We start from the raw sequence: 21250 nt of genomic DNA on the forward strand, positions 1-21250 counted from the left end.
CACTCAAAGTTGTAGAGCATGATAACACATACTTTAAAGCTATTCACTTTTAAGTAAAACCTGGGTAATGAAGGAAATTTTGAAATTGGGCTCCTCCAACATCATTACACCTCTCTTATAAAAGGAGGGATTGATTTATAGGAGACATGCTATTATAAGGATACAAGGATGATGGAAAGATTCATTGATATTAGAGAGTGTTGCATGACAATTTATACTTCATAGATTGAAAAGTCTTCAGAGCATTCATATTTCAAGATAAAAGTGTTTCAGAAGTTTTCACCTAATGCTCAACAAACTCAGTTAAGGAAATTTTATGTCTCATTGTATTACATTGTGCAGTATATACACAAATGTATGTTTTATATTAACTTTATAAAGCAACACATTAAAATTAGGAGTGATCTGTAGATAAAATCAAATATTTGTTTATTTTCTAATCTGGATTTCTCAGCTACGCAATTCTTAAGATAATTGTTCCTCATTGAATGAGGAAACAAATATTGTATCTACAGTATGTATCACACTTTTCTCACCTACGAATTTGCCAAATACTGTACATGCCTATTTCAGAATCATAAACTATATTGTTATCCTAAGTGGAAGCTATTCTGCCTAGCATTCTACAGTAGTTACAGTATATAATGTGTTACTACATCAAACAAGAAGGATATATTTTAAATTATGCAAATTAGATCTCTTATTGCATAAGCAGGGCAGAGCTTCTCAAAATTTATGTACAGTGAAAAGCGCCTACAGTACCTGGGGCTATAAAATCTAATGTCCCCAATATGAACATATGTTCTTCTTCTTCCACCCTTTTGATCTTTGGGGTCTATAGGTCATCCACAAACCTTTTCCTCTCAATGCTGTGCTGTTCTCTCCATTGTCCTCCATGATGTTCTTGTTTCTTTCAGTACGGCCTCCACTGTTTTACTCCAGCTGTTTCCTGATCTTCCTATCCTCTTCTCCTGTGGATTCCAAGAGGGGGCATGCTTGGTGGTGTTAGTTATTGGTTTTCTCATTGTGTGCCCAATGTTTAATTTGTGTTTGTTCTTGGTTCCTTCTATTCCATGCAGTAGATGTTCATTACTTATTATGTTTGGCCAGTGTACAAAGGATGTTTCTCAGGCATTTATTTATGAAGATCTAAGGTGTATTGTTTGTGTTTCTTGTTGTCATCCATGTCTCCACCATATACAGTAGTAAATATGGTAAGTTGACAGTTTTTAGGTTTTGGTTTGCATCTGTTTCTTTGTGTGAAATATGAGGACAATGACACCAGAGAAGTCCAGGTCTTCTAACCGGGACCAGGGTATCCACTGCATTGCAAGATTCTGCCAGTAGTGGTTTCCCTCATTATCCAGTCAATGTCCAGGAGGAAGAGTAACAGAGACAGTAGGTAGCCTGTCCAACTCCTGTTTCCAGCTGTCTGTGAGTTATGTGTTGTGAACTATTCAACAAGTAATAATATGCTTTCCATAGGATTGTAATAACATGGCTTTCCATAGGATTGTTTGATCACGGCTGTCAAAGGCTTTCTGGAAGTCCGCAAATGTGAGATATAAGGATGCAGTCTATTTTATGGTCTGTTTGACAATGATATGCAGCATGGAATTGTGGTCAGTGCATGATCTATCCTGTCTGAATCCTATGTGCTGGACTTTCAGTTGTTTGTCCAGAGCTTTTGATAACATTCCTAGACTTTCTTTGGCACAGATTAAAAAAAGCATGATGTCACGGTCATCTCCCCCCTCTAGAGGGAGCTCCTACACTTTTCATATTGTTTCTAGTTTATTACGTACACCTGTTCATTGCTTCCTGGTTATTATTTAAACCTGGTACTCCGGGAGCTCAGGACTCTGAATTGGAAGATGGACACACGGAAGCCTGACTGCCGGCAAGTCCAGGAGAAACCTGACGACATAGGCTTCACCATGGCATCCTAACCAGCTAAGTCTGGGACTCGGAGCCCCTGGCCTCGTAATCCTGTTTTTAAGCTCCTGGCTCCTGTTCCTGTCCCTGGTTTTAACTTTACTCTTTGGATGGATCTGTTCCCACTTTGGACTTCCTTTTTTGGACTTGTTCGCCTACACTCCCCCCTTGCACCCGGATCACCGTCTGCACTGCCCCCTGTTCGTCATCCCATTTATTACTCACAATGTTTTCCCTATTGTCCTTCTCCAGTCTCTTCCAGATTATACCGTCTGCACAAAGTCCTAAACTACACACTTCATGGGAGTCAGGACCGCCTCCCGTTACACATCATACTCATATAGTTTTTGTAGTCTCAGAGATTGTCTTTTCTGGGGAGTTTTACTTGATGATCTTCTGTCCACCCTCTGTGTAGTTTACTTCCTTCTCCTGCCATATCTGCCCAAGGAGTTGGTATATCAGGTCTGTTTCTTTTGCTGAGTGTGCTTTGATGTGCTCTGTTGGTATTACAATAAGGTCTATACGTATCTACGAGTGATGTCGTAGAGCTCCTGTTGTGGTTTTGCTTTCACTGCTCCGGTGTGACTGTGTTTGAGACTCTCTTTTTTTCCTTGCTTGGATTTTTTTGAGTGATTCAGCTGAGGTCTATTCCTTGTTTTCCCCACCACAGGATTCTTCACACACCTTTCCTTGCTGTGTTTAGTCTTAGTCTGCCATCTCTGTTCCAGGGTCTGTGCTTCCTCCTGAAAGGTTAAAAGGTTTGAGTCTTTTTGATAGGGTGATTTGGAAATGCTCTTATGCTTTTGTCCTGGAGCATTCCAACCAGGAGGTGATTTGTTACTGCATCTGCTCCACTTATCACCCTGATACCTAGTAGAGTTCTCCTGAAATATTTACTGATGCAGATTGTCACGAATGAAAAGCAGAACAATCGAGATCATGAATCCTGTGCAGTACCTCAGTGGTTAGGGAACAAGGAGAAAAGATCCAGTAGCTTCCGATCCAAGAGAGGGCTAGGTGAGAGACATGGTCAAAGGCGAGTTCTGTAGTTCTTATTCAAAAGGGCATAGAAGACGGCAAGGCAGGAGGTCTGAAGGGGCAACCAATACTGGGCAAAGAACAGAGGGTTTAGAGGGCTTAAGTATTATGACATAAGGAAGGTGCGCTGACAGGGGGAGTGTCGTGGTTGGTTGATTGACAGGAACGGTATCGTTTGGAAGAAGTGCTCAGGGCTGGAGTGTAATTAGCATGAATCTGGTTGGATGAGGGCGTGACACAGGTGTGGTGAATCTGGCTTTCTGTACTGTTGTAAGGTGACACCCAAGTGGCTCTCCCTCTTGAGAGGGAAGACAGAACCTCCAATAGCAAGGTTGTTAAATGCACAAAAATCACTCCATTGTTCTCCATTTTCATTTATTATTTCATTATTTATTAAGAGCACGATTGCTCATAATTTGTTCCAAGCCATTGTTTTCCAGTCCAGTTTTGGTATTGAAATCACCTTTTAGGAGGATGATGTCTTTCTTTCTCTGATTGTTAATTATTTCCTGTAGGACTACAGAGAATTTGTCTTTGATTTCTTGCTCTGTCTAGATTGTTGGGCCATAGCACTTGCAGTGATGATTCATGAGTATATTTGCTCTCATTCTACCAAGGATTGGCTGCTTCAGTAGAAAGTATTATACCAGCTTCCTCTGTGTGAGGGACATTGTCCTGTTTGTGTACATTATTGTCTCTCCACTTGACAAATATATTTTCTCTGGTTAGATCCATTTTGTTTCACTTAGCCCTATCACTGTTAGGTGGTAGTTCTTCATCTCTGCAGCTATTTGTGAAGATTTTCCTGCTTTATACAGCACTCACTGTTTTACTGTCATGATTATAGTCCCCCCTCCTTAAGGGTGCTCCAGCCCTTTCACTTTAGACTTCATTCTGTGCACCTGATCCCTTTTACCCAGCCCACCTTAAAAGCCAGGCGCTGACGCTCATCCTGGCTCTGCATCTGGTTTCCGCACCATGCGAGTCCGGGACCTGGAAGCGCCTGGTCCCGTTAAGGTTTTACCTCTGTTCCTGTTCCTAGTCCGCCGGTTCCGACCCGGTTCATGGTTTTTAATTCCTTGTTTTGATGGATCTCCTGGCTTTGGACTTACTCTTGTGTTTTTGGATACCCTCTAAGGATTACTCTCTTGGATTGTTTGCCTCAGCCACACCTCCCCCGTGCACCAGCGCACTTTGGACACGCCCCCCTGTTTTCAGCCCCGTATTCCTGCATGACGTTTTCCCAGTGTTTCCCCACTTCTTTGGATTGTGTCGTCCGCATAGGGTCCAGAAAGAACTGTTCGTTACATTTACGGACTTTTGTATTGTGCTTACAGTAGTTTGTTAGAAAGGATGTCAGCTGTGTACTTCCTTTGGGTTTCGTTGCTCATCGTCATTTTTCCTCATTGTGTGGAAGAACTTTCTTGTTACAATCCTACTCTTATAACCATGGATGTTTGTGTAATCAAATTAATTCACTTAATAGTTGATTTATCCACCCGTTCCAGACAAACCTTCATGCCTACCTTATCTGCCCAGATGGCATTGCCACCCACTATACATCACCCTGTCTGGGAAACCTGTACTTTTTCATTTTTCCGCCTCCCACAGCCAGGATAAGTGATTGGATTTTGGGAGGTACTGTATTATGCAAATACCTATTGCTGAAAATGTCTGTAACACCCAGAGTTTCTATGTGTATGTAGATTATAAAATAATTTAGATTTGCTTTTGGTGCACATTGTGGTGCTTGCTACTTTTGCCTAGCATTTTTAATAGATAATCTACTAAGATTCTGGATTCATTCAGAGGAAGAAGAACATATATGAGACAATTAAAGAAGCTTTCAAGAGGAAACTACCTGATCATAATATACCAGGTATTTAATGTAACTCCATTTGACAATATCTATGAGCACTTTATGTGAAATTTTAATTTTAATTAACTATACCTGTCTTGAATACTGAAGAAAATTGAATCCCTTGTTTCCAAAATGTTTCACAATAGGGTTAAGAGGATTAAAAGCCTTTTTTATTATTTTTTATTGTATTAATATTTAAAACTATATATGCAGGTGTAATCGATCCTTTTTTTTGGTTTATTACAAAGCAGAAGAGGTGAAAATGTATTATTAAGATATTTTTCTTCCAAAATACCAATTACCTCCTCAACATATAAACCATAATAAGAATAATTTGAAAGGCTTTTTTGAACTTCATTACTGATCAGAGAAGAAATATTCTAATTATGTCTTTTTCAAATAAATAATTTAAAAGATCTAAGATAGTGCTTTCTAAAAATCAGGATTCTCAAAAGGGCTGATTTTTTCAGGTGCAAAGAATTAAATTGCATGATGAACAGCAGCATAAGCATAAGAGAGCTGACATTAACATACAATATCATTGAAGAAATCTTTCAAATTGGTTCAGCAATTTTCAGCTGAACCCCAGTTAAGATTGTGAAGTCACTGCCAGCATCTCTCTGATGTACCTGGGCATAACAGAGTATGCCCTCTCCCCAGGTAATGCAAAACTTGAAAAATAATTTTGACTTTAACATAATTTCGACTTTACAGTATGTACAAACAGCCCATAGATCCCACAATAAAACTTCCAAGCCATACAAAGTTTACGGAGCACCGCTGTGGCACAGTGGCACCTTTGCTGGTGTTGCAGTACTGGGACTCTGGGTTAGGGTTAGTGTTATGTGTATTCATGTCTGCCTGCCCTGCAATGGTATGGCATCAGATCCTGAGTGTATCCTGCCTATTACTTGCCAGGATAGGCTCTGTGTATTGAAGTGGTAGTGGGAGACACATATAGAGTGGTTAGAAAATACACTGAAAGGATAATAAAGTTTATTTTAAAGAGCTAAGCACTGAGTTCCTTTCATGGAAGATGAAGTAAACTTAGTGTGGTCATGACCAGGATCCACCAGGGCTTCATTTTACACTCATTTTGCTCTCACAAATGTGTGGCATCACACGTGTTTTTTTCACTGAAAATAATAAATTATCTGTACCTGATTCATAACATTTCATTGCTTACAAACTCATGTCATTACTTACTGAAATCTCTCAACTTATTTAAAAAAACTCCTGGTGTACATTGTGCAATTTAAAACTAATCATGGATTTAGTTTGTGTTTGTCTCTTCCTTTCCATGAGGCTGTGATGCCCACTGGTCTTGTCACAGGTTTGTGACCGTGTCATCCACTATAGGCTTGTCACCTAGCAGCCCCACTTCATTGATGTGCTGCTTGGCACTCGACCAGTGGCAAGGCTCACGTTCTTCAATCTAAGTGTTCGCTTCTGCTGTTCTTTCAAATTAGTGATGATGAAGAAAGTTGTCAATTGAAGATGGCTCACCAAGCATTTAACTTTCTCCCCTGCAGCTCATCTTTATGTTGAAGTGCTCGGATAGGAACATTTCATTGCTTCATTGGCTGCAAAGATATTTTCAAAATGAAACTTCTCCTTCAGTGTCAGTGCATGTCTTGTCTGCTCTTGTGAATATCAGAGTAGCCTAGCTAACCAGCTGAAGATTGTTGAAAATCACAAATTGTAAAACCAGCAAAAACTAGTCCTGTTTCCGCTCACAGTGCTTCTCTGTCTGTTAATAAAGTACTTACTACACCCTCATTCTAGCATTTACTCAAGGAAACACATACTCTCCCAGCCTCCATCCCTCAAATTTATAGCCACTGAATAGCTTCTTCTCTCCACAGATTATTCTTTATTCATAATGCAATTCCTGCCCATTCCTTATGAAATGTTTCTGTTTAATCCTCCACATGTACCACTTTCCCTCCATCAGCAGGTTTGACAAGACATTGATATTGATTTAGACTTCCTCGTAAACCATACTATTGATTCTGCAAGTACTCAAAGAGTAGATTATGAAGCAATTCAGCTAATATTGAAATCTTCTGATCCACATGCATTCAAAATGCATTAACAATTTCTGAATTTTCTCTAGGCTTCAGTACTAACAGTGTTATTATATGTACATTTTGTCTAGAGAGCCTGGGTAAATTCAATTACATAATTCAATGTCTATTATTTTACATTTCTTATCTGTTATACTTAGTTTCTCTTGCTTAAACAAGAGACAACAAGATTTTCTACTTAGGAATTTTAGCACTGTATCTATTGCTGGGTTACAAGCTCTGCTATGCAATATGTACAGTATAATTTGTCCTGTGACTACTACGATCAGTGAAATTGGGCTGTTTCATTTGCTCCATCTCCTTTATCAGGCTCAATTTCAGTATCTCCTGCTCCAACTCACCAACATGAATTCTTTGTTCCCTCCAGGTCAAAAGATGCTCACAGCTGCCCCCTATCTAGTGGTTGGTGGAAAAAAAACATGTAACAATATTACTAACTGTAAGCTGTGTTATAGTATGCAAAGGAACAAGTAATACATTTATTCCATGCTGAAAAGAGAAGAGAGTAAACACAACGTTGCAGCTGTGAAGCCTTCTTCAGGCGTGAGAAAGACAGGGCAGACAGCAAAGATTAAATAGCACAGAAGAACAAAAGCTGGGAGAGGGGAGGAGGCAGAGAGGCCACTCAGGAAGTGCAAAGTGGAGAGGGGTGAATAGAGAAGATCACATGAAAATAAATCGGTCATTGAGAGAAGGGGGATGGTGTGAACCTAGTTTCAGGATGAGTTTCGTTTCTGTGTTACTGTATGTCCTGTTGCATTTTTTTGTGTGTTTCTCTTCTTCCTCTGCTGAACCTCCATATCTGATTTCTTCAGTCTAGCCTCCTCTCTTACCTCACGACACAACTATGTTTTCTTGGATTCTTACAGTGAACCAGAACTTTGCCTCTGGCAGTTGGTCCTTCAACAATTAAATAGACTCTCATTCTTTGATGACCAACACGTCTCCAAAAAAGACAGATCTATACTGATGTTGTACAATTAATGAATTTTGCTGGTTATGGTAAGGCAAGTAGTTTAAAGCAGAGCGGTCACTTGTATTTTCATATCGGGTTTCCTCTTTTCACGATTTTAATTGTGACCAATCATTGCTGTGGTTTATCCGTAGAGGTTTGATTGGAGAAATGCATAGCTATCTACTCAGTAGTAAACATTATTAATATATCAGCCTATCTCACTCTACCTACCACTACTTCAGTCTATTAAGCTGATCATGTACTTCTCAATAAACCAGAATTGAATAAAAGAGAGTAGGTATAAATTTAAACTTACAATTTTATGGTATGATTATAATATGATTATAAATGGGTGGCACTATGGTGCAGTTGTTAGTATTGCTGCCTCATGGGTTTCCTTTGGGCACGCCAGTTTCCTCCCACAATCCAAAGACATAGTGGTAGGTTAATTGGTTTCTGTGAAAATTGGTGTGAGTGTGTGCATATTTGTGTTTGTGTCTGTCTGCCCTACCATGGACTAGCATCACATCCAGGGTGTATACTGCCTTCTATCTGTTACTTGCTAGGATAGGTTCCAGCTCCCCAGTAACACTGTATTGAATAAAGCAGTTAAAATGGATGAATGGATGATATAAAACGTAGGTTGCTGCTGTACTGTATGCCTTACAACTACTAAATAATAAATAATATTCCAAAAAAGAAAACAGGAAACAAAATCAACATTGTTCACATCTATTTTGTTTTCTTGGATTCTTTATGATACTGTATGAGATAATCTACTTATTGTTTAAGTTTTTTGTGGGACTATCATGATCCTCTTTGAATGTTTCTTTCTAGCTTTTTTCCATTTTATTTTTGTACTGTATGCCTTTCAATTCTTGGTACTTACAGGCTCTTCTCAGTTTTATCCTGTACTGTAAATTATCAACTGTTAAAATAAAGCTCTTGTCTTGGGCTGAGCTGCTGTAAAACATCAATTTCCCTTCGGGATCAATAAAGTCTTATCTATCTATCTAAAATGTTTTACATGACTGTCAGTCTGTTATATGTTCATTTTATAGCACCTTGCATCCCACATCTTCTAAACAGCACGTCTGCTTCTCCCTCTCAATTTGTTTTTTCAGAAAATGTAGAAATTAGTTCTAAAAGTACATTGCAATCCAGTTTAAATTCCTCTACTTTTAGAGATGGTATTCTTCTAAATCATAGACTTCAGCTCTTTTACTTCAGACACAAAATACATGCCTGAAAATATAGCTCCCTGTACACACTGTTGATTTGAACAGTCTGGAAAAGTTTTCATTCTTTTCAAATAACTTTCAGTTTTTGTCCTTACCTTTGATATTTTAACCTTTTCTTTGCTTTATAATATCCAAAGTCAAACGTACAATGCACAAGATTTCCTTTGGTAAACTGAATATGTGGTTTACAATTCTTGTCAAACCTTTTATTTCTCATCTTCAAATGTATGTCTTTCTTAGAGGTTTCCAATGCTCATAACCCCCTCTTTTACCAGAAAGATCATCTTTATATCGGAATGTGATTTTCAATGAGGTCTGCTTCTTTCCATTCCAACTGAATCTTTAGTACTCATTGGCGTCTTTAGTTAAGCTAATTTCTTGTTTAGACTTGTGGCGTATTTGTTCCTGCTTTCCATCCTGAATTTTAAAAAACACTCCACCATGTGTATTGTTTCCAAAAACAACTAAAAAACAAAGCATTCTGTCCTGAGCTTTCTTACATTTATTTCTGACATAACAGAATAACAGGTGATCAGGCTTGGATAGGAATGCCAATATATCATACTGTATATGTACTCAATATACTGTTATACTGTACTGAATACTGTATACCCTGTACATTTTTTCTAACATTGCAATATTAAATTTTCAGTACTACTGAATAAGGGGAGTACTGAAAAGATTGATGCACATTACAAATTTAATATAACATTTCCAGCAGCATTTCCACAAATTAAAAATATTGATTTACAGGTATATTAAAAATTTAAATCAACCAAACTAAGAATTCCTCTTGCGCAAAAGCCAACCAACACAGTTGGTAGCATCAATTGATTTAGAACAGTGATATTCACTGCTGGTCCTGAAATCCACCAGGTTTTATAAGTAGTTTATAATCCTCAAGATCTGTAAACAGTGGTACTGGAAACCAATTAGGCGAGCAACTGATTCAAATCAAGTCATTAGGACTCCAGGGTAGGATGAAAACCAGCAGGCACAGTGGCCCTTTAGGAAAAGGAATGAATATCATCAGTTTACAAGATAAAAATAATGTGTCAACATAAGAACCATATGTTTTTCATAGATAGCACTGGCAAGCTTATTGTTTCCCACCTTAAATCTACAGTATAGTTTGTTTCTGTTGTCAGCTTGTAATGCTCTGCACTTTTCTGTGTTAAATGTCATCTGCCACTTTTTTTGTCATTGTTTTTCAGCCTTCGCAGTTCCACTAACTGGGGATGTTTAGCTATATATCAGAAAAAAGAAACAAAGACTCTCAAGAAGAAAATGACAAAATGTATATCAGAACAGTGAAATAACAGTTCATGCTTAGAAAGCAGATAATCTCAGTTTCTAAGAGAATCCCATTTCCACAGAGCACCAAACCTCACCAGATGTTGCCTGTTTGATCTATATATACAGTAGTGTCTCCAAACACATGTTCTGTTGGGGCCACAATGGTGTGATGTGAATTATCACCCTCATCCTGTTTTTCCTGGTTAGCACCTGGGAGCACAGATGTCTTTATTATGTATGACACATTGGAGACCCAATTGGTATTTTTTTTAAATTCACATATTTAATGCACCTTCGTTGCATTTTTTAGGTACATATATGAATTTGCAAGAAGGCATGGAAGTATCCCAGCTGGGTTAGTACTTAATGCAACTGATAGCTACCTGAAAATGGTTGGAACATGCTGCAGTCCATCTGTATCCCAAATCTGCTTTCTGAGAGAGGTATTTCACTTTTTTCTCTTCTTATAAGTAACTTCTTTTATGATTTACATTTGACAGTCTGCCTGGGAAGTAGTTTTGACAAATTGAAAAATAAAATACATTCCCTGTCGGGTGGAAATCATTTCAACCTAGGGAACACAACTCTTTAATGAGCGATTAGTTCAAAGACTAAGTGAGTACAGTATGTGGTGTTCTGATGTGTTTTAAAATTGCTTCATTATATTTTCAAAATAATGTCACTGTTGTCTACAAAAGGTCAGATATAAGCAGAATAAATGTAATGCATGTTATCTAATTTATTTATCATTATGTTCCTTTTTCAAGTGATATTTTGAAATACCACTTTACCAATACCAAATTACTTTGCCTGAAAAAGTAATTTTCAGACAAAGCTAAAGATAAATTATACATACTGCATATCAAAAGAAACATATCACTATGCAGGTGTGTTTTAATGGCATAATTTACAAAGGAATTTTTATATTGATTAAGTATTTTGGCCTAATATTGATTAATTGACAATGAAACATTAAAATTACCTGGACTGTTGCGTAAGTAGTGAATCACAGCATTAGTGAGAGAGTTGACTTGTGCACCAATAATGAAGTCATTTAACTTCGTCAGCCTGTTGAATGTCAAGCCTGATGACAATCAGGAAAGAAACAATATAAAACGTAAACAATCGTATCAAGAGAATAATCCCTCAGTACCATTGCTATGTTGGAGGCTGTTATTTGTTGTCTAGGAAGCACATTTCTAACCTGGTAAGAACCTGGTAAGATCATCAATGATAAGCCACAGTCTGGGAGAACCACAAACCACAACACTTCACCAAGATCAATAGGGAGGTCCATGTGTGATGGTATAGGCAAAAATCAATTTGTAGTGATTAATGGCAACCTGACTGCACAGCTCTCCACTGATTGAAGTCAATGTACTGTAGATGGGACCTCACTTTTTGTCCTTCCTGTGGACTCAACAATGAGAATGGGACAGTTTGAATGCTTTAGACCCAAATCTTAAGTTCCATGGATCATCTGTGGGATGAGCTGGAATGTATGTTCAAGATTTGTTATTTTACAGATAAATGTTTGATCTTGTTGCAGTCATAAGTGATGTTTATACTGATACTCCATGAAAATGTAATTATATACTGAATACACGAAAAATGTACTGTTTTACATTCTGTATTTATAGAGACTTCAGCAAAAGGACTCAAACCACAATTTGCGAATAGTTTCAAATCTTTGCCATAACCATATTCACCTGAAATCTTTCAAAATTGGGTAAGTAATACAATACAAGCTTTCGCAAATCTGTGTCAGTAATTTCTGTTATAAAGAAACAATTAATAAACATATTAATGTACATCACCATTATCCAAAGGGAAACTCTTTTCTGCTATGAAATGTTTCACTTCTTATGTATAAGACTGTATTTTGTCTTCTGAATTTACTTCATGAAAGGAAGTTTGTAATTTATTTGTCATGTAACATGTCTTATGAGTTGTTTAGTTTGAGAACATTAAGTGTGTAAAATACTGATCAATAGGAAATGTTATATCATTCATAAGTCAGTGGAATACTATGAGGTTTCCCTTGTAATGTACAAATTATGCTTAAGAAGCATTTCTTTTTTCACTTGTAATTTCTTTTTAGATTGACCACATATTATGGACAAATCATGAATGGCTCATTTGAAGAGGTCTCACCAATAGCCAGCTATCTTCAAGAAGGACTGTCAAACTGCTGTTTAGATCCACAGCCTGACTGTCTTATGAAGAAGGTGAGAAAAGCTTACTGTGTGTAGAGGAATACAAGAAAAGTTACAAATGAGAAAAGGTAGTTTGGTCCACTTTGTTTGTTTGCTTTCTAGTACATAGGTTAATAACCTCCAAATCCTATCAAACTATTTCAGAGTATCATTTCATTTTAAAGGAAAGTTTTTGTATTGCTGAGCATCCAGAGTACTTAGTGCTTCTTACACTGTAGGTACTGTTTTTGTGCCACAGCTGTGAAAAATACTGTTTTATACAAATAGACCAAGATAAACACATTGAGATAACCCAGCAGTTTCCTGCCACATATTCCTTCCACATCTGCACTGGAACAAGGTATTTAATTCGTACTTGCCCTTAGCTGTATCTGGAAAGCTGAATCTCCAGCAATGAATTTTGTTATGGCTGCACTGTTACTGCCAACAAGTACAGTAGCTGTGTTTTGGCATTAAGAATTTTATAAATCTGTTGTTTATTATATGTTAAACTAACTAGGATTGTTCTATTAAAAGAGCTGTTACATGATGGAGAGTAAATATTCTGTTTTCAGATACTTGTGTGTTTCAGTTTTAATGAAATAGCTTTTATTTGACTCTTGTTGAACTCAATCAACCCTGGTTTTTCCCATGATTTACTCACATCACCACCTTTTAGATGAGGAAAGCTGTTTTGCATTTTAGCTCAATATTTGCATACTTCTTGTCAAGAATGGAAGGGGATATAAATTGGAAATTTCTGTAACATGTTTAGTACTACTATCTGTAACTGAAAGATTGCAATATAAAACTTGTATCATTGCTGTAGGAATAATCAGCCTGTTTTTGTAGATGGGGTTTTGAGAAATGGGATTTTTGATGCATGACATGAAAGAATTCAGCATCTTTATGTTATGTGGATTCTGTTGGGGTAATTCTCTTCTGAATGTACATGCTTAATTTTGTACAAGTATTGAAATTATTGATGCATAAAGGCAAAAAAAATCTTATCACACTTCATGTCCTTGTACTGTATGCCATTTTCTTTAGCTCACAGGATTCAAGACTGTCCTCTGCAGTGCTTCAGCATTCATTAATCACAGCAAGTTACAAAAGTGCTGCAGTAAAACTCATTTGAACCTGTTGACCTGTGTTGGATCTTTGGATGTCCAAATTCCTCCTCAGTTAACAGAAACTGAAGGGCCTTTGAAAACAGACCTGTGCAAAAATGCTTCTATTGGACTTCAAAAGTAAGAAACATGCTGACATTGAAAAATATAATTTGTAAAAAAAGTACTATGTCATCTAGAAACTGTAACAGTGTTCTCTCCCTTTAAGAAATTAAATAAGAGACATTTTTAGTTCTCAGCACATTTTTTTACAAAAATCTCTGCCATCAGAACTGACTATTCATACCCTATTATAAATAATAGTAGTTCTGAACTAGAAACCTAAGACATTTATCTGGCAGTATTTCCAGGCACAGTTGACTGGTCTATTATTAGTGAACACTCACTGGTTGGATGCATATACTGTATTGTAGTTTTTCAATTTGCAATTAACGTATAAGGCACAACAAGTGTTTTTAGGGTGATTTATGCCATTTTATATTGCGGTGGTACATTTCCTGCAAAAAGGTTCTGCAAAAACTCAAAAAATATTTGACTGCTCAAAAATCTATGATTATCTATTCCATATCTACACTTTATGATTTTACAATTACATTCAGAACATCTTATCTCATTTTAAAGAAGCATTATAGAGTACCAGTACAAATTATGGCAACTGATTACAAGTAGAATGTTTCCATCTACTGGGAAACCGTTGTAATAACATACTGAAGCATAAACACCGTGTGCTGCACTTCTGAAATTCATGGTTTGGGGAAATTGGCAGGGTGATGCAGTGGTTAGCACTGCTGCTTTGTAGTGCTGGGGCCCAGGTTCAATTTCTGGGGTGCTTTCTGTGTATAGTTTGTATGTTCTCCCTGTGTTTGTGAGGGTTTCCTCCAGGTGCTCTGGTTCCCAGAAATTGAAGAGACGTACTGGCACTGTAGGTTAGTTGGTTTCTGGGAAAATTGGCCCTGGTGTGAGTATCTGTCTGAACTGGTGTCCTGCCCAGGGTTTATCCTGCTTTGTGACTGTTGCATCTGCCAGTTACTGCTATTAAACTGTAGACTAAAATGACACTATTTGCTCTTATAAAATTGTTTAAAACAAATGTTGCAAAAACGTTTTTTATGCTAAAGTACATTTATTTGGAAAATAAATTTTAGAGTTAAAGGAACTGATATTGTGACTCACGTTGAGGGAGATAAACTGGTTTGGCAAATGTATATACATTGTTTTCTACACCTGTACTTTTAGAGCTCTGTCACCTTAGTATCTGAGGTGAAGGTGATACAGTGGTACTAAGAAGAAATCTTTATTCAGCAGTTAAGAAAATAAATTTATTGGATGAGCAAATTGTGAAGATGGGTACTTACTTTATTCCTAAAAATAGCCATTACCTGTGCGACAGTAATGAGTTAATATACTTGGAAAAACATGGCAACCTGTCTTTCAGCAAAAATTGATACTGTAACAATATTTTATAACCTCTCCATATTCGTTCCTCTTGATTCACCACCTGCAACACACCCCCAAAGCTCCTTTCCACATATATACAAGTATCTTTGTAGTTGTTGATGATTAATTTATCCAAACAACCTTTATAGTTGCACATATTTATACGAACTGTATAATAAAATAGGATATCATTGACGGTTCCTATCTAAAATGAATCCTTAAAAAGGGGTCTTCAGACAGAAACACATGAGAAACTGATGTATACAAGGATATACCTGTATACAGTACAATGTGATCCTAGTACACATTGAAATAAAGATATTTAGTACATGCACAAATAGGACCATGGGAAGCACATTACAATGATGAATGACTTCTTCCTATAGGGTATAAACAGTATTTACTGTATAATGTAGAGTACCATATCTTCAGAAATAAATCAGGCAGTGATATCTTTTTATATTTGTTTTAATTTTTTAAACTGAAAATGCGCTGCCAAGAAAGAAAGTATTGGGTTTCAGTATATATTGAGGCAATTAAAAAAATCAATAGAATTTTTCTTAAGTAACTTTTTAGCAAAGATTCAATGCCTTGTGTAACCAGTAATTTAGGTAGAAAAAAAAGTTTAAATAGGTTATAGTTATTCCAAGGTCTGTATTAATCAATAGTGTGAATTTCCAACATGTTTTTGTAGCTGTATATACAATAAGAATATATAAATCACAGCTGTAATACATGTGCATTGAAAATACTGGTATTTCCCATGTACAGGGTATGTAAGATATAATGATTATTTGTTTTATCTATTTAGATACTTGTTTGAGATTGGAAGAAGGCACTATCATGTCTCCGTTCCGGTTCTAGCTTCTGTTTTTGCGGACATCAAAAAGATAGTGGATTCTTGCTGCAGTGCTGAAGATGTCAGTGCTTGCACAGATGATGAGGTAACTCTCTGTCCCACCACCAGCACACACAACTTCTACACTCTACATTTTCATAATCGTATTTTACATTCAGTTTTAACTGGCCTCTCATACTGTATCTCTTATCAGATAGCGCAGTAATTTGTGGGGTATACAGTATAACCCTAACCTCCACGCGGTGTGGGATGGCTGTTTGGCCAAACCACAAAGATATGCTGTTATTTCTTAATGGGGAAAATCCAAGAAACTTAGAAGGGTGAGTGCATCTTTCCTTTCTCTGGAGGCCCATCCATTGCATGGAGGAAAGAAACTTAGAAAAAACACTAACCCTAACCCTCAGTATACAGTAATATACAGTGTATTGAAACAGTTCAGAAATGTTTCCTCTCCCATAATTATTAAAGATATAGCACTGACTATATTTTAATTAGAAACATTTGCAAGGTTGATATGAACAGCCAGTAAACACAACTTTGGTTTTGCCAGAGCACAGATGCAAAAGGTATTCTTGCATTCATTTGTAAAATCATCTAAGCAGTGTGACAAGGTAGATACTGGGTGATACAAATCTGGGTGAAATTCACCATAAACACCAAAGCTGATGTCATATTAACAAAGACACTGACCCAGTAATAATGTATAGATAATAGAAGTTATTGGACCAAGAACAGAAACATGAGAGGTTATCTTTCGGATTACAGTTATAAATTTAAACTACAGCAAAGTAGTTCCAATAGTACCAAAGTTATTCGGCAACATGAGTAGAATGGAAGATCTTCATACAGTATCTTCACAGAAGATTAATTGAAGAAATAGAACATGTTTTGAGGTAGCAAAATCATTCATTTAGAGAGACATGGGGGGTTTCATTTTATTCCCACCAAATGTTGATAATCAAAAGTATCAAAAAAAGCACTAAGGTCCAGCTGTAAAAGATCAGATAAAAAACAATTTAGTAATTGACTTTCATCAGCTTATCGTAATAAACCTAAACGATTAGTTTGTTAAGGATGCATTGATTTGGACCCAGATTAGAAAGACTAAATCTTATTGCAGAAGATGAGGTTGTAACTGCAATGTTCCACTATAATAACTTTGCCTAAAATCTTAAATAAAATAAAGGTAAATATTGGTCAATAATTGCTAAATACTCTTGTGTCTACATTGTACCTTGTTCACAAAGGGTAATAATTGCAAGTTTAAAGGTAGAGGGAACAATTCCAAAATATAATTATTTAATGATATACTGTACATGACAATGGACAATGGGACAGAGGATTGCAAAATCTGAATACTGTACATAATTGTATTGGATTATAGATTCTGCAAGACAACTCTCCTTAACTGGATTTAAGGATTTAAGAATTGAGAAATTATAAATTGTAGAAAAACATTCTAAAACCTTCTAAAATGACTCTTCCTTTTATCAGCTTCCTACGATCAGCCTTGTGATAGTCAGCAAATTACTACAGCATTGCTGGTCTTGCTAGAAATCCAAATGAACAGATAGGCCAATGTCCCCCGATCTACTTTCAGGTTCATGCTGATGGGATTTCATGGAAAGAAGCTGGTTTTTATACCAAGGGGAGTAATGTGTAAATAAGACTAGATTTTTCCATAGCTAAGTGATTTAAAATGCCTTCAAGAATGGTAAATTGGTTAAGTGCAATAGCATACTCAAGTGTAGTAGACAGAAAGTCACTGACAGGAGAACTTGAAATGGATTAGGAAACAAAGTCTAAATTAACAGAACTATACATTTAGGTTTGTGAGGAGTTAATGGAACCTCCAGATAAAAAACATAGGCAGATTCAAGGACATACAGGTAACTAACAGACTGAACAAAAGTAAAGTCCAGTTTGTGTCATTTGGACATACAGTATTCACATGATATTCATATTACTGTATGTACATTATTTAAACAAACTGTAAAATATAAAACTTCCTTTTCTTTTTCATTTATTTGCATGCTGATGTTCAGTCCTCTTTGTATTTTTATAACTGATATATTTATATTGGAAATTTTAATTATTCTAGCCTACTACAAGTGACCACTAATGTACAGTATATAAAACATTTAATGGTCAGAATTTGATTAGTCCCACAGTGTTAGGTGAAAAGTTATGGTTGCACTAGAATATTAAAGGTGATCTAACAGCCTTTAAGGTCATATACACTTTTTAAACACTCTCAAGTTAAAGAAGGTCCAGATCTAGGTGTTTCAGTCATTAAAGAAAAGTGCTTGTTATCTGGTATTCCTGGCCCTAGCCCTAGAACAGTTGCTGGCTTCCTATGTGTTATTCTGATCAGGTTATTGCACCTGCTTGTGTTTTCTCCTTTGGGAAAGTTTATTTTCAGTGAATCTGCAGCTGTTGGTGGAGAAGCAGGAGGCAACAACTAGTCTATATGAGCTGCAATGGGTAAACATGCCTAGTAAATTATTTACCACTGTTGGTATTATTGTCAGCATTCGTCTGCAAAGAGACTGATAACATGTAAAATACTACAGATCATCAGTGAGTGCATACTGTATAATAGCATTATATTTTCAAAACCATCAATTGATGTTCTCCAAATTTGTTTAATTTGGAAACTTACCAACCCTAAGAGAATCATAATTAATTCTTCCCATTCCATTTGTTGGTGTTGCTACTGTTGCTATTGCTGTTGATGGTTATCTTTTGTCTATTAGAATAGCAATACTTAAATAACACTTTATTTTTTTCAGAATGGATACTTTACAGCCAGAACTTATTGAAGTGTCGTTTTTATCACTGTTAAAAAAATATATTTCTCTGTAGACCGTTTCTAAGTGAAGACTCGAAATTGAGGCTTTATGAGGTTTCATGTTTCACAATTATAGCTCATAAATGTTTATCTTCCAGAACAAACAGCTGAAAGAAATTGAAAGTTTTTTTTCAAAGACTGATGAAGTATGCCAAAAATACAAGACACTGAATTTCACCGATTTCAAAAAAATGTAAGAACCTTTTGTTGTTGTTGTTTTTGTTGTTGAGATTTGTCTCTCAACCTGCCGGAATTGATTTTTTATAACTTGTTAAAAACAAAGTTGCTCTTCAGTCTGGTCAAAGACACACAAGTAAAGTAAATTATTCATTATAGTTTTACAAAATCAGATTTAAGCCGAGGGGTAGAATCACAGATGGAGAGGTGTAGGATTGCAAAGGAGCAACTAATTCAAAAAAGAAAGAATACAAGATAATATTTCAGCAATGAAGCCTTCTGTCTTTTCTTTTTATGTTTCATAGTGGAGTTAACCTGTAGTTCTAGTTTTTGTCATGTGATTTTCTTCTTTTTACTAAACTGACAAGGATGCTGCAAAGTGTCCAGGAGGAGACTTCTAAATCCAACAAGAATGTAGTGGATACCAAAGTTCAGCAGTGGGTGGATTTTGCTTCAACATGTTGTTCCCAAATGGCCCCTGCACTGCAGTGTAGGAAACTGGTGAGCTCCATGTTTAATTGGTCTCTGACATGCTTTCAGGTGGTACAGACAAATAATTTTATGTCAGTCTTTTTTTATATTCATTCTGCATGGTTTGAGGGATGAATTACTGACCATATGGAATTGGAAGTCAGAATCCTGTCCAAGATAATCAAGGGGCTATGAGCATCATTAATAATATGCAAAAATGTCACCAATCCAATGTACACTAATGTACCTATGATTGAAATACTTGTGTAATTACTCCTTCTCCTCACGGCAAGATTGTACAGGAAAAATGACCAGTCTGGGAACGTGAGCTCACAGCAACAGAAAAATTGCTGTCTATCTGGGATTAAAAGTCTTTTCAAGTCATTTTTCTTCTGCCCCATATGGAAAGAAATTGCATTACAAAATTGTGTGATGATATCATTAATTACAATGAAAAATGTGTTCAGGTCAAAATATGGTTTAAAAAAATCAATGATACCTTAAACATAATTCATATATTTTACTAGATATATTTAAAATTTCTACAGAATATGCTACATTATTTTGCAGTATTATATATTCAGTATACTGCACAGTAGTATGTTTGTATACAGTATATACTGTATCATTGTTTTTAAGGTATTGTTTTGCAGACCAATCTCTTATTTACCTAACACCTCTAATTAAAGCAGTATCATGTGCAAATAAACCTCCATTCCTGATTATTAACAACTACCTATAATTACTTAATATTTACATAGACCTAGTAAGTACAGCAATATGACCAATTACGTTTAATATTATTGGTGATTTATTATTGATAATCCCAGGCAATTGGAAAAAATGTGTAAAAGTATTTTTATTAACATAATTGATGATGTAGGTGATTCATAGAGTGTTTTCAGTGTCTCTAGGCTTACCTTAATAACCAAATATTTTTTTTTTTAATTTGCAGATTGATTTATGCATAAGTGGTATCAAGGAAGACTCATCACAATAGGTTTGTAATTAAAGGCGCAAACTTTATGAATGTATACTAATGGTTTTGGTTTAAAAGATCTGTAGCTCATTCCAGATAAGCATCATGCTTATGCTCTACGAATGAGCTTGGAAACTGTAGTTTTTAACTCAAATATCTTAATTTGGGGTAATAGTTTCTCAAAAGTAATAAAAATAATAATTGCTTACACTTATATAGTGCTTCTCTGGACACTCCACTCAAAGCGCTTTACAGGCATTGGGGACTCCCCTCCACCACCACACATCACACCAGAATGCTCACCACACATCAGCTATTAGTGGGGAGGAGAACAGAGTAATGAAGCCAATTCATAAATGGGGATTATACGGAGGCCATGTTTGGTAAGGACCAATGGGAAACTTGGCGTTACACCCCTACTCTTTTCGAGAAACACCCTGGAATTTTTAATAACCACTGAGAGTGAGGACCTCGGTTTTATGTCTCATCCGAAGAACGGCGCCTTTTTACAGTATAGTTTCCCCATCACTATACTTGGGCATTAGGACCCGCATGGACCGCAAGGTGAGCTCCCCCTTCTGGCCTCACTAACACCTCTTCCAGCAGCAACCTTAGTTTTTGCCAGGAGGCTCACACCTGCTTAGCTTCAGTGGGTTGCCAGTTGTGAGTTGTAGGGTGATAAGACTGCTGGCATAGTAGAACATACAGTACTTTAAATTTAGATGTTTTTTTATAATG

General features: G+C 36.4%; 1 protein-coding gene across 1 annotated transcript in view; it reads left to right on the forward strand.

The window, feature by feature from the left end:
- gc (GC vitamin D binding protein) overlaps nt 1–21250 on the forward strand; it is a 40474-nt gene that overhangs the window by 18221 nt on the left and 1003 nt on the right. The window contains exons 5-12 of the mRNA XM_088911504.1: nt 10724–10856; nt 12054–12142; nt 12515–12641; nt 13659–13858; nt 15987–16119; nt 18984–19078; nt 19431–19563; nt 20489–20533. Of these exons, the coding sequence (XP_088767630.1) occupies nt 10724–10856; nt 12054–12142; nt 12515–12641; nt 13659–13858; nt 15987–16119; nt 18984–19078; nt 19431–19563; nt 20489–20533 (955 nt within the window). The remainder of the gene's footprint in view (nt 1–10723; nt 10857–12053; nt 12143–12514; nt 12642–13658; nt 13859–15986; nt 16120–18983; nt 19079–19430; nt 19564–20488; nt 20534–21250) is intronic.

The sequence above is a fragment of the Atractosteus spatula genome, chromosome 3 (assembly GCF_055471065.1).
Source record: "Atractosteus spatula isolate fAtrSpa1 chromosome 3, fAtrSpa1.hap1, whole genome shotgun sequence".
Taxonomy (NCBI): Eukaryota; Metazoa; Chordata; class Actinopteri; order Semionotiformes; family Lepisosteidae; genus Atractosteus; species Atractosteus spatula.